Source organism: Crocodylus siamensis, chromosome 6 (genome assembly GCF_052110815.1).
Source record: "Crocodylus siamensis isolate JL-2025a chromosome 6, ASM5211081v1, whole genome shotgun sequence".
NCBI classification, from domain to species: Eukaryota; Metazoa; Chordata; order Crocodylia; family Crocodylidae; genus Crocodylus; species Crocodylus siamensis.
In genome coordinates this window covers 1,168,006-1,180,757 of record NC_143400.1, presented here as the reverse complement: position 1 = coordinate 1,180,757, position 12,752 = coordinate 1,168,006, and the positions used below count along the sequence as shown (strand labels likewise).

At 60.9% G+C, this 12,752-nt stretch overlaps 1 protein-coding gene across 1 annotated transcript; it reads left to right on the top strand.

Annotated features, from left to right (window-relative positions):
- Window positions 1-3,480: 3,480 nt before the first annotated feature.
- On the top strand, window positions 3,481-5,892 carry LOC149860343 (galectin-7-like). Its single transcript, XM_090052897.1, has 4 exons — window positions 3,481-3,853; window positions 3,983-4,071; window positions 5,176-5,377; window positions 5,665-5,892. Exons 1-4 carry the CDS (start codon window positions 3,827-3,829, stop codon window positions 5,776-5,778), a joined length of 432 nt encoding a protein of 143 aa, XP_089909023.1. The 5' UTR covers window positions 3,481-3,826; the 3' UTR covers window positions 5,779-5,892.
- Window positions 5,893-12,752: the final 6,860 nt, after the last annotated feature.

Here is a 12,752-nt window from a genome sequence, read left to right as displayed (position 1 = left end):
GCTTAGCAATGCTACCCTCACCAGCACCATGACCGAAAGACGCTCGGGGTCACGACTGACCTCAAGACGGGCATGAGCCGCCGATGTGATACCACAGTCGGCAAAGCAAACAAAACTCCAGTTTGCATCTACGGACGCATCTCGAGCAAGACCCAGGATGTCATCCTCCCGGCGTACTCGGAGGCTGCAGCCGGAGTACTGCGTCCAGTTTGGGCTCCACAATTCAGGAAGGACGTGGAGACACTTGGGGGGTGCAGAGGAGCCCCCACATGATCAAAGGGCAGGGGAACAGGCCTGATGGAGAGAGGCTGCGAGCCAAGGCACCCTTCAGCCTGAAGAAGCGCAGGCTCAGGGGGACCTGGCAGCTGCCTATAGGTACGTCGGGGTGTGCACCAGGATCTGGGGGGGCGGCTGTTCTCCCGAGCGCCCCAGGGGATGACGAGGTCGAATGGTCACAAGCTCCTGCAAGACTGTTTTAGGGTGGACATAAGGAAAACCTTATTCGCTGTCCGAGCCCTCGAGACCAGGAAGAATAGACTGCCGGCAGAGGTGGTGCAAGCACCTACTCTGGACACTTTCAAGAAACGTTTGGACATCTATCTTGCTGGGATCCTTGGACCTCAGCCGACTTCCTGCCCCTGGGGTGGGGGCTGGACCCGATGGGCTTCTGAGGTCCCGTCCAGCCCGAATGTCTATGAAGCCTAAGGGTGCAGGGCCCGGTGCCAGGGCCAGCGGACACCGGGAGGAGAAGCCCAACCCCAGCACCGGTGTTCCCGCTCTCTGCTCTGAAATGAAGCACCCGCCCCAGCTCCAACCACTGGCTCCTGCAGCCCAAGAAGGGCCAGAAGGGATCACGGGGGCTGCTCCAGCCCTGGGGGGGTGGTCTCCTGCATCAGGGGCCTGGCAGCCCGGAAAGGGGCTGGAGGGAGAAGCTCTTTTCTCCCACTTGCCCCTTCCTGGAGCCACGTCCCGGGCCCCATTTTGCAATGGGGAAAGGGAGAAGGCTGCTGGCAGCTCTTGTCACCCCACATCTTCCCCCCACACCCCTCTGATCCAGCACACCTTTCCTGCACGGGGCCAGGTCTGCCGCCACCAAGAAAACCCAAGAACATATCAGGGATGTATTAAGAAGGGAACAATGAACAAAGCGGGAAGTCTCCAGACACCACTTCATCAGCCCCCTGGGCCTGCACGCCCTGAATACATGTGCTTCCGTCTCCTATTTCTACGATTTCCAAGGAACTGGGGCTTTGGCACTTATCTTTTGACTCAGCACCCGAAGTCCCCCTGGCTTGCTGCAGACAGTCGCATCCTTGGGACGTGTGAGACTGACAGTGCCCGGCTGCCCGGGCGCCGAGGCCCGTGGGTCGCTGTGCTCCTGAGGCAGACCTTTACACGGACGCAGCCAAGATTGGGGAAGAGGGAACAGCTGGCCTGGGACCCTGCATCCTCTTTTCCGGGCTGCCACCAAGCCCGAGACCCGGCATCCCCTGCTGGGGGCTCAGCCCCAAGGGCGCCCGCTGCGATGGTGGCATCATCCTGTGACCCCGGAGCCAGCGCGACTTTCCATCCCGGGAGCAGATCCGCCCCCACCGAAGAAGCAAAGGAAGGGTTAGGGGCGATTAAGAAGGGGACAGGGAACGAAGGGGAAAGTCTCGCGATGCCCCTTCGTCACCCCACGCGCATCCGCACCCTGAATACTGCGCCAGCTCTGCTCCCCGCACCGCCACGGGGACGGAGGCGAGCTGGGGCAGGTGCGGGGAAGGGAGCGAGGGGCTCGGTGCTGTGGGGGAGACCGACAGTGCCAGGCCGGGGGGGTAGGAGAGAGGCGCTGGAGGGGGGACAGGGTGGGGTTTACACTGTACCAAGGGGGGAAGAGACGGTCCCGGGGATCGGTCCCTGGCCGCCCCTCGCCAGACAAGGACGAGGGGTCCTGGCACGAAAGGAGCAGGCCGGCAGCGGTCGTTTCCGCCCACGCGGGGCGAAGGGGGGAGCTCGTGGGCACCGGGGGCGAGGGGCGTGGAGAGTTCATGCAGGTCCCTCCGGGGGCTGGGCCCGTGCAGGGGGAAGGGGCGCGGGCGCGCAGGGCGCAGCTTTGGGGTCGCCACGTCCTGGACCCTCGATGGCTGCGAGGGGGAGAGGGACGCAGCGAAACCGGCTCGGGCCCCGCTGCTCTCCCCTCCAGCGCCACGTCGGACGTGGGAGACCAGGCAGGGCGGACCGGGGGTCGGACCCGGTCCACGGCAGCTCTCAAGTAGAGCGACAGCCAGTGCTGAGGTGCGGGGTGTTCCTGTCTGGGCACTGCTCAGGGCGTTTTAAGGGGAAAGCTGCCCCTGGGCAACGTCACACGGGAGGGCAAAGGTGGATCTTGCAGGGGAGGAGGAGGAGGAGGCGGCGGCATCCAGACATGACTCGGCAGAGGGTGGCGGTCCCCTTGCCAGGGACCAGCTTGGTATATAAGGGGCCACCTTGGCTGCCAGACCCCGGCTGACTCAGTCGGGCCCAGGGAGACGCATAGCAGCCACGGCTCCCAAATCCATCACAGGGCTGGCGAGTACCAGCCCCTTCTCCCTGGCCGGGCGCTCGCCCACGGCCCCGGGCAGCACCTGGGAGCTGGATGTGTGCCACTTCTCCAGAGTGCCCTGACTTGAGCTTCCCTCTCTTTTCCCCCCTTCTCAGGCTGTCCCCTGCTCCCTGGGCTTTGTCTGTGCTCTCCAGCCTGGGAGGCACGTGCGAATCCAGGGCCCCGTTCCTCGCGGCTCCCGCTGGTGAGTGACTGGGCACGGAAAGGTCTCACCCGGCCAGCCAGGCACGTCGGGAGCTGGCATCGGATCCCGTCTCGCCTTACCGACAGGGTGGGATGAGCTGCCCAGGCGGTGGGGCCCAAAGGGCTTCTCCCTCCTCAGACTGCTGCACCATGCTCCCGCAGCTGGGACCCCCCTGCCCAGGCACCGGCCACCGCCCCAGGCAACCCGCCGGGGCAGGTAGTGAGTAGGACCGTTCAGCAGAGATCCCCCGCTCAGTGCCCTCCAGCCACCTGCCACAGACGGAGATGGACACTGGGCTGGGTGGACCGTGGGTCGGACCCAGCCTGGCCCTGGTCATCTCTGGATGCCGCCGCCGCCTCCTCCTCCTCCTCCCTGCAAGAGCTGTCCTTGCCGAGGGGCAGCTTTTCCCTCGAATTCCCCAAGCCCTTTTCCTGCAGAGAGACCTTGTTTCCCCGAGCGCCCCCCCGCATAACAAGGAAGAGCGGCCACAAGTTGTTGGAGGGGAGGTTCGGGTTAGACATCCTGGTCAGGGCGGCCAGGAGCTGGGACCAGCTTCCCAGGGAAGTGGTGCGGGCCCCTGCCCTGGGGGCTTTGAGAGGAGGCTGGATGCCTCCCTGGCTGGGGCCATCTGAGCCCAGCTTTTCTCCCGCCCAGGCGGGGGGTCGGGCTTGGAGATCTACAGGGTCCCTCCGACCCGACTGCTGTGACTGGATGAAGTCTGCCACTCTCGAGGTAGGAGGGAACCAGGAGCCAGTGGCGGTGCCCCTCCCAAAGCACCCACATCTCTCGCCACTCCCTTGCGATGGGGTGAGGGCCCACCCACGGGTGTACCAGGGCTACGGTCGTATTTGGGCAATACTTGGGGCATCTGAGGGAAAAGCTGCCCCTCGGCAAGGTCGAACAAGGCAAGGACAGATCCTGCAGGGAGGAGGCGGCGCTGGCGTGGGCGTCCAGGGCTGAGTCAGGGGAGGGGGCGTTCCTCTTGCTGCCTCCAAGGAGCCCCCTTCGCTGCCAGACCCCGGCTGGCTCGGTCGGGCAGAGGGAGACGCGCGGCGACCATGGCTCTCAAGTCTGCCACCAGTTTGGTGAGTGCCAGCCCCTTCTCCGCGATCGGGGGCTCTGCCCACGGGGCCGGGGGAGCACCTGCGACCTGGGGTTTTGCACCCCCCCCAAGTGCCCCCCCCCGAGCTTCCCTCTCTCTCCCCCCTTCGCAGACCGCCCCCTGCGCCCTGGCTTTTCATGATCTTTTCCCCCCCTGCACGGGGGTGCGAATCCAGGGCTCGGTGCCGTGCGACTGCCAGAGGTAAGTGACTGGACACGGAGAGTCTCACCCGGGCACCCAGGCGTGTCCAGATCTGGCATCAGATCCCACCTTGAATTAATGGGGTGCTCCGGCAGCGGGGGCCAAACTTTACAGGAGTGCCCCTAAACTAACTGCACGCGCACACGCACGCCGCCCCTCCGCGAGGCAGGGCAGCAAGTCTCTCTGCCCCTGCGGCCCGGCACAAATCCCAGCCCCGGTGCGGGGCCATAGCCGAGCCTCTGCTTACGTGGCCTCCAGGCTTCTCGGCTGGCCCGTAGCCCGGATCCTGCTGGCCCCTCCGGGTTTGTCACGCTGCTAACTGAACACACATGTGGGCAGGTCACGACTCATGACGCGTTAAGGGTGACACGTGTCAGGGGTCGGGATCCGGGCGCAAGCTTTGGATGGGGCTGATCCCGCCTTGGGATGACCGCCCGAGCCCCCTTCCCGCCCCACTGCTCCAGGGTGTCTAGGACTGCAGGATTGCCGATGCTTTGAGATGCATTTCTATCGCAGAGCATGACCAGGGCCAGGCTGCGTCCGACCCACGGTCCACCCAGCCCCGTGTCCATCTCCGTCTGTGGCAGGTGGATGGAGGGCATGGAGCGGGGAATCTCTGCTGAATGATCCTGTTCCCTACCTGCCCCGGTGTCTACCGTGGACCGGTCTAGAGATACCGAAGGAAGTCTCTCGAACGGCCCGGTTCAACACCCCGGAATAGATCCATCCCCCATGAAGTTACCCAAGCCTCGTTGATCCTGGCTCTGCTCTCCGCCTCCTGTGGCCATGAGTACCACCAGGCAACGACGCATTGCTTTAAAAAGTCCTTTGCCTTGTTGCTTGTACACTTGTCGCCTACTCCTGGTTCTTGCGTCCTGGGATGCAAACAATAGTGACCCGGGCAATTAGTCCACAGCCTGCATGGTGCGATAGACCCCCCTCCCCCCTCCCAGCTCAGCCGTCTCCTTTCCGAAGGGACGACCCCCGGATCATCCTAGTCTCCTGCCCCGGCAGCCGCTCCGGGCCCCCGGTCAACAAGCTGCCTCCCGGGTCGGGGGCTAGGAGCTCGGGCTCTCACGGGTCTTGCCCGCTCCGGCCCCCCAGGTTCTCCGTGGACTTCTCCTGTGGGGAGGAGACCGACTGCGACGTGGCCTTTCACTTCAACCCCCGCTTCGACCAGGACAAGGTGGTGTGCAACAGCTTCCAGGACCGGGGGTGGCAGCGTGAGCAGGTCAAGGCGGAGAACCCGTTCAGACACGAGACCTGCTTCCAGCTGGACTTCTCCATCACTGACGAGCACTTCGAGGTACTGGGGGCCAGTCAGCCACAGGCTCCCCCCCAGGCTGGGCTAGGTGGGGCGGGGAGGGGGAGACACCGTGTGCGAGCGCATGCGCGTGGGCGTGCATGTGCGAGCGCACGCGCACCCCGCTGCCCTGCCTCTCCCTGGCAGAAGGCGAGGCTGTGAAACACCCCTAAGGTCGTCTACCCAGCTCAGCCCCAGACAGGGACTGGAAGACCCCCCCACAAACATCCCTTTCCACCCCAGGGTCTGGGGCAGAGCCATGGCCTCATGCACACCCTGCTCCCCGCCAGGTGCTTGTGAACAACGAGGTGTTCGAGCGGTTCCGGCACCGCATCCCCCTGCACCGAGTGAAGGTCCTGGAGGTCACGCCCAAGGTGGAGATCCACAAGATCGAGTTCTTCTAGGTTGTCCCAAAACCCGGAAAACCCAGTAATGGGGACCCTGCGCTGGGGATCCCACTGGGACCTGCTGGTGGATGTGGAGAGCTGCCAATAAAGTGGCCTCTGGGCTCTCCCCTACCTGCGCCCGTGTCTCTTCGCGCCTTCGCTGTGGAAATGCATGGGGCTGGTCATACACAGACCTCTCCCCTGGGGCTGGGGAGACTCTGCCCTGGGGGGAAGCCGAGCTAGGGGTTAATCGGAGAGCACTGGGGCTGGTAGGGAGTTCAGCCCTGGCCTGAGGCAGGATCAGCTGTGACCAAACCAGCCCAGACACATCCAGCATCAAACCTCCGTCGGCCCTGACACCGCACCGGGCGTAGTACCCATCCCTGCCTCTAGAAAGGCAGAGGGGATTGGGTGTGGGGGGGGGGGAGGGGGTCCACAGATGCTCCAAAGACCCCAGGCTGAGGCTGCGCCGGTGCTACAGATTAAGGTAAATCCCCTCCCCACACCCCCAGTGCATGCGAGTCTCACCAGGGGGGAAAAAATCCCTTCCTGCCCCTGTGCAGCATGAGGCCGAGCCCGACTACAGAGGCAAGGCCCTCCAGCCAGGAGTCTCTTATTCAGATTTGTCAAACAAAATCTTGCTTTCTTGAGAGAGTCTTGATGGTACCACCAATGCTTCACCGTCAAGGATTTCTACCTCCGAGTTAAGCTTTTTATCTAGAGCTACAAACAGCCTGCAAAGCTGGGAAAGAGGAGACACGTTCCCAGGAGGGGGTTTGGGCCAGCTACAGGATGGAAGAACACTGGAATATGAGGAGCATCGAGAAGGAGAGGGGGGCGGTAACACCTGAGCAGCGGAGAGAGTAGCAGGAATGTGGGAGACGATTGTGAGCCGTGCAGTCAGTGGAGTCCTGCCCTGCTGCCCCAATCTTCAGGTCCTTGTATCTTCACATCCTGTCCCTCGAAGGTTGTGGTTCCCCCAAGCTGGGGCTCTGCACCCTGCTGCCTTTGCAATGCCAGGTCGTGCCTCCTGGTGCTAGGCCGGCAGGGGACGCATGCCATGGCCAGTGTGCCGCTCCTGGGGCAAAGGCAGCAGCCTGCCTCTGCCCTGCACACAAATCTGGGGGGCATGTGCCCCCCCCGGCTCCCCCAAGGGTGCACACCGCAGCAGGGACCTGTGCCCCTCCACCATGCCTCTGTCATACAGGGCCACATTCACCCCAGCCCCTGCCCCACTCCCTCAGCGTAGGGGCCTCAATCTGCCCCCCGCACCCCTTCCCCTCCACAGACTTACTTGTTGGGCGCTGTGTGCACACCTCTGTCTGGAAAGTGCTAAACACACAACAGTCCAGCAGCTGTCATCTCAACCGTAACAACAGGTAGGATTTTAATTTTTTCCTAAAGCATTATCAGTTATAGTAACTGAGTCATCAGCTGCATAACGCTAATCAGTAATATAATTATCAGTTGTAGTAATAGAGTTTTTGTATAAATCTCTGACCTATTAGAAGTCAAATAAGTGACTAATGGGATTTACAAACCAACAGTCAATATATCTATATTGGTTTATACTTCAAAAATAGCATCTCATGATTTACATACCAAATCTCTTGATTTTTGACACACTGCTGTTGGCAACACTGCGGAGAGGTGGTGCGGTCGCCATCCTGGGAGGTTTTGAAGACCTGGGTAGACAAAGCTTGGCTGGGATGATGGAGTTGGCGCTGGCCCTGCTTGGAACAGGGGGTCGCATCTAGTCCAACCCGAGGTCCCTTCCCTTGCACACCCAAAGTGTACAAGTCATTTTGTAGTGCAAGGCGTGTTCTGGTTTCATGTTGCTGTGCATCTTGTTTATATGTTGTCTGTGTGTTGTATTTGTTGTACATTGTGCCCTTTCTGGACCGGAAGCGGATGCCATCCCTTCTCCCTCATTGTGTCCAGACCATCATCTTAAGACTCCCTCCAAGGGATGGCCAGTCGCCACGCCAGTCCCACCACTTCCCCAGGAGCACCGACACCTTCGGATACTTGGCCTGTGTCAGCAGCGTTCAACCGATGCCGTTTCCGATCGGGACCAGGGGATGTCAGAAAAGTGATGTCCGGCTCAGGGGTGTAGGCTGTAGCCACGTTGGCCTAAGGACACAGGCAGACAAGGTTCTTTGTGTAAGTCTGATATCTTTTATTAAACCAACCCAAATAGCTGGTAGAGGGGGAAAAATTCTTTGCAAACTTTCGGGCACCAACACCCTTCGTCAGGCTGAGGAAGCATCTGCAGTTGGTGTGTGTGCTCTTCCTGGATGGACTGAATAGTAAAGCCAGCAGCTGATCTGCATGCGAGGAAGGCAGTCAGATTGTCTTTCTTGCACGCATACCAGCCTCTGGCTTCTTCACTAGTCATTTATTATTCTCGACTATTCAGTCTACCCAGAAAGAGCACAGACTGACTGCAGATGCTTCCTCAGCCTGACCAATGGCGTTTGTGTCCGAAAGCTTGCAAAGAAGAGTTTTTAATCCAGCTATTTGAGTTGGCCTCATTTAAGGTTCAGGCCACCCGGGCTGAGAGGTCTCTTTTTCCCCGGGTCCCCAAGAGGAGGTGGGGGCAGCACTGGCATGCCTGCTGGAGCTGGCCCCTCCTTGAACCCCTCTGGGCACGGGGAGCCCGCGCCCTCCCTGCTCCAACAGGGAAGGTTTCCCAGTCATCGCTGGCTGGAGGTTTGCAGAGACTGCCAAGAGCTCAGTCTAACGCAGCGGCTCTTAATCCTTTTAGACTCAAGCGTTCCCCCCAGCCCCATTTAGAGATTCAGCCCCTCCCCTCTCAGAAAACACCCGCTCTTTGCATTCACGGATCTCCCCCAAGGAAAGATAAGAAAGCATTTCAAACATCCAGCCTGCTCCCAAGGACACATCTTTTGGCTGAGGACAGAGCACCTGGGTCTGAGCCATGGGTGGATCTGGGATCTGGAGGGCGCGGTGCTTCGTCCCCTATAATCCAATCCACATTTTGATAGCTTCTCGTTTCTCTTGAATACTTTCTGAACAAGCAAGAGGCCTCGGGCTGCTTTATTCCCTCAAAGACGGGAGCAAATATTCATGCAAAGGCAGCAGCCTGCCTCTGCCCTGCACAGGCAGGTGCTTTAAATTTGCTGCACTGGAAGGTGCTTTAAATTTGCCACGTCCTATGTGATGTATGAAAATACGATGAACTAGGCAAGAATAAACAGACTTTTGTGGCTTCACGAGTCCCTTGAATCCTAACGGCGGCAGGACATCTCTTCTCACATTCATAAAACAAAACCTTACTGCCTCCAGCATCTTAACGGGCCCCCAGTGCTTCCCCGACTCCTGTTCATCCATGAGCTGACATTTCCAGCTAGGGTTCAAACCAGTGAAACAGGAGCTGCGGTGCCAGGACCGGCCGACACGGAGCTGCACTGCAGGAGAAAAGGCGAGTATGATGAGTGCAACATCACAAGCATTTACAAGGGGGCGGGATTTCACACTGGTGGAGTGAAGAGTTTAGGAGGAACTGGGGAGAGAACAAGCCATGCAATCAGAGGAGTCCCTCACTGCTGCCTGAATAGAAATGCTGCCACCACTGCCAGGCACTTGGTCTTTGGAGCAGGAATCAGAGGGGGCAAGTGCACCAGTACCCTGGACACCCCGGTACGGGCGCCCCATCCCATGGAGGGAGACTGGGGGGCAGTGCTGCCACAGGGCACGGGCACAGCCTCGGCGTGCGCTGCTCTTGGGGAGCTGCAGCCTTGGATCTCACGGGCTCCAGCCCCGAGTGTCCGTGGAAACAGGTCTGGGGTAGCTGATGACCGAGGAGTTCGGTGGGCGAATAATTTAGCCACCCCGATTCCTGCAGAGGGTCACGTCCTTGGTGTCCACGCAGCTTGGCAGGGACCAGCCACCCGGTCAGAGGCTAGTGGGCCTTCGGGTGCATCGTGGGCCCGAGGCAGACCCCTACGTGGGCACAGCCAGGATGCTGGCGAGAGGGGGCAGCTGGTCTGGGACCCTGTATCCTCACATCCCGTCTGCGGCCAAGCCAGAGATCCGGTGTCCCCTGCTGTTGGCTCTGCCTGGAGGGCACCCACTACCACGGGGTCACGGGACAATGCGGCCCGTGGGCGCAGCGCAGATGGCGAGGCAGGACGTTGCAAGCAGCCAAACCCGAGGGCCCCAGAGCCATTTGCCAAAAGGCTAAAGAGTCTGGGACATGCCCGGGCGGCAGGACACGTACAAGCACAGCACAGGCTTTTCCTCCTAGGAGACCGATGCCAGGAGCTTTACACCTGCGCGAGAGCAGCTGGTGCTCGAGCGTTCAGGGTCAGATCCATGGCAAAGCCAATACGAGGGTTGGATTGTGCCTGGATTTGCCAGCGCAGATAGGCAGACGCAGAGAAATGACACGAGCCAGGCCAGAAGTAGTCAAGATGCACGACATCCGTCCCACTGGTGTTACACTTAAAATGCACGTCTCGCTCACATCCGTCACACAACATCCTGCCTCCTCGAGCATCGTGATGGTGCCACCGGTACTCCGCCGGCAGGCCTTTCTGCCCCTGCGCTCATGTGACCGCACCCGAGTTCAGGTTCGCCGCAAGAGCTACAAATGCCCCGCAGGGCTGGGAAAGAGACATTCCCAGGAAGGGCCATGAGACGGCAGCAGGGCAGGAGAAAGGCCGACTTAAATAGCGGGACAGTAACACCACGAAGGAGAGGGGGCGGTAACACCTGCGGAGGGTAGAGAGTAGCAGGAATCTGGGGGATCGGTGTGAGCCATGAAGTCACCGAATCACAGATAGCGAGGGAAGGGAGCTCCAGCGGTCACAAGCAGGACCAGCCCCAGCGACATCATCCCAGCCAAGGCTTCGTCTGCCCGGGGCTTAACCACCTCCAAGGATGGAGACCCCACCACCTCTCTGGGGAGCCTGCTCCAGTGCTGCACCACCCTCCTCGTGAGACAGTTTTGCCCAATATCCAGCCTCAACTTCCCTAGCTGCAGCCTGAGCCCATTGCTCCTTGTCCTGTCATCTGCTGGCCCCAAACCCTGGGCTCCCTTGCCCTGCGTGCACCCCTCTGGGCTATGGGTCCTCCAGCCCCCTCGGTCTCCAGCAGCAGGGTGCTCCAAGGTCAGGCACCCCCCCAGGTGCCCCAGCCACGCTTTCTCCCTGGCTGTCTTCTGCCCCGCTCCAGGCCACGGCTCTCTGGCTCGGTCTCCGGCCCTCTTCGGACTCCCGCACCCCCTCGCCCCGACCATAAGTGCACCGAGTCACTCACCCCAGCTCAGCCATTAGCTCAGGAACCCCTCTGCCCACAAACCAGACTGCCTACCCCACCAGGCCCTGGGTTTATATATGTCAAGCCCCACCCCTTCTGGTCAGGTGACTCTCTGATTGGCCCCAGCCACACCTGCAGGTTGCTTCTGGCTGCAGCCTCTTCCCCTCTTAAAGAGGCATGCTCAGTGCCTTGTGGCACGGGTGAGAGAGAGGCTGGGGCAGAGGGAGAGGGCGGGCGGGCCCTGGACACGTGGGCCCTGCATGTGTACCCTGGGCACCCAGGTCCTGCATGTGTGTGTGTACATGCAGGCATGTGCATGTATATGTATGCGTGTGTCTCCAGGACACCTGGGTCCTAAGCGTGTGTGTGCACGCACAAAGCGCTGCATTTCACCTTTTCCCCACACGGAGGCACCCTTGGCCCAACCTACACTGGTCCTGACAGACCTGGGGCGAGGGGGTGTTGGGGGCAGTGACGGTGCCTGTGACTGCCCTCCCCCGCCCCATCCCGGCTTCCTGGAAACCAGCAGGAAAGGTCGGGGGTTCGTCTAGGACACAGAACCGCATTGTCCAGATCCCCTGGCTGGGATCGGGGGTGCTCAGGGCTGTACAGACCCCCCAGGCCAGGATCGGGGGTGCTCGGGGTTGTATGGACCCCCCAGGCCAGGATCGGGGGTGCTCAGGGCTGTACAACACCCCCCAGGCCAGGATCGGGGGTGCTCAGGGCTGTACAGACCCCCCAGACTGTGATCAGGGTGCTCAGGGCTGTACAACACCCCCCCCGGCCAGGATCAGGGGTGCTCGGGGCTGTACAACACCCCCCCTCGGCCAGGATCGGGGTGCTCGGGGTTGTATGGACCCCCCAGGCCAGGATCAGGGGTGCTCGGGGCTGTACAAACCCCCTGCCCTGGCCAGGATCGGGGTTCTTGGGGCTGTACAGACCCCCCAGGCCAGGATCAGGGGTGCTCGGGGCTGTACGGACCCCCCAGGCTGGGGGCTAGTCGGTCAGGCCCTCAGGGACCATGACCCCAGGGAGATGGGAGTTCAAGAAGAGTGGTTGCTTCTCAAGGAAGCGATCCTCAGTGCACAAGCCAAATCTATCCCAACACGGAGGAAAGGCAGCAAGAAGGCACAGCAGCCCCCCTGGCTCTCCAGAGACCTAGCGGACCTACTGTGGCTAAAAAGGAAAGCCTACAAAGGATGGAGGACAGGATTCACCTCCAAGGAGGATTACTCCGCGCTGGTCCGGTCCTGCAGGGACCAAACCAGGAAAGCCAAGGCTGCGACTGAACTCCAACTAGCTTCAAGCATCAAGGACAACAAAAAGCCCTTTTTCAGATATGTGCGGAGCCAGAGGAAAAGCAAGGGCAACGTTGGACCCCTGCTAAACCAGATGGGGCCACTGCCAACTGACGCCCAGGAAAAAGCCAATCTATTAAATAGGTACTTTGCGTCAGTCTTTCATCAGTCCCACGGGACGCCCATGCCTGCTGTGGGACAGGGAGATCCGGGTGAGGGGGATCCCCTACCCTCCATCAATGCTGACCTCGTGAAGGAGCACCTTGAGAAGCTGGATACCTTCAAGTCAGCCGGCCCTGACAGTCTGCACCCCAGGGCACTCAAGGAGCTGGCGAGCGTCATAGCCCAGCCCCTGGCACGGGTCTTCGAGAGCTCCTGGCGCTCTGGTGTAGTGCCCGAAGACTGGAAGAA

Bases quoted from the DNA above. Each gene is read 5' to 3' on its own strand.
- LOC149860343 (XM_090052897.1), top strand. From the start codon at position 3,827: ATGGCTCTCAAGTCTGCCACCAGTTTG. The intron at 4,072-5,175 runs GTAAGTGACTGG...CCGGCCCCCCAG, and splicing joins GTGCCGTGCGACTGCCAGAG to GTTCTCCGTGGACTTCTCCT. The intron at 5,378-5,664 runs GTACTGGGGGCC...GCTCCCCGCCAG, and splicing joins TCACTGACGAGCACTTCGAG to GTGCTTGTGAACAACGAGGT.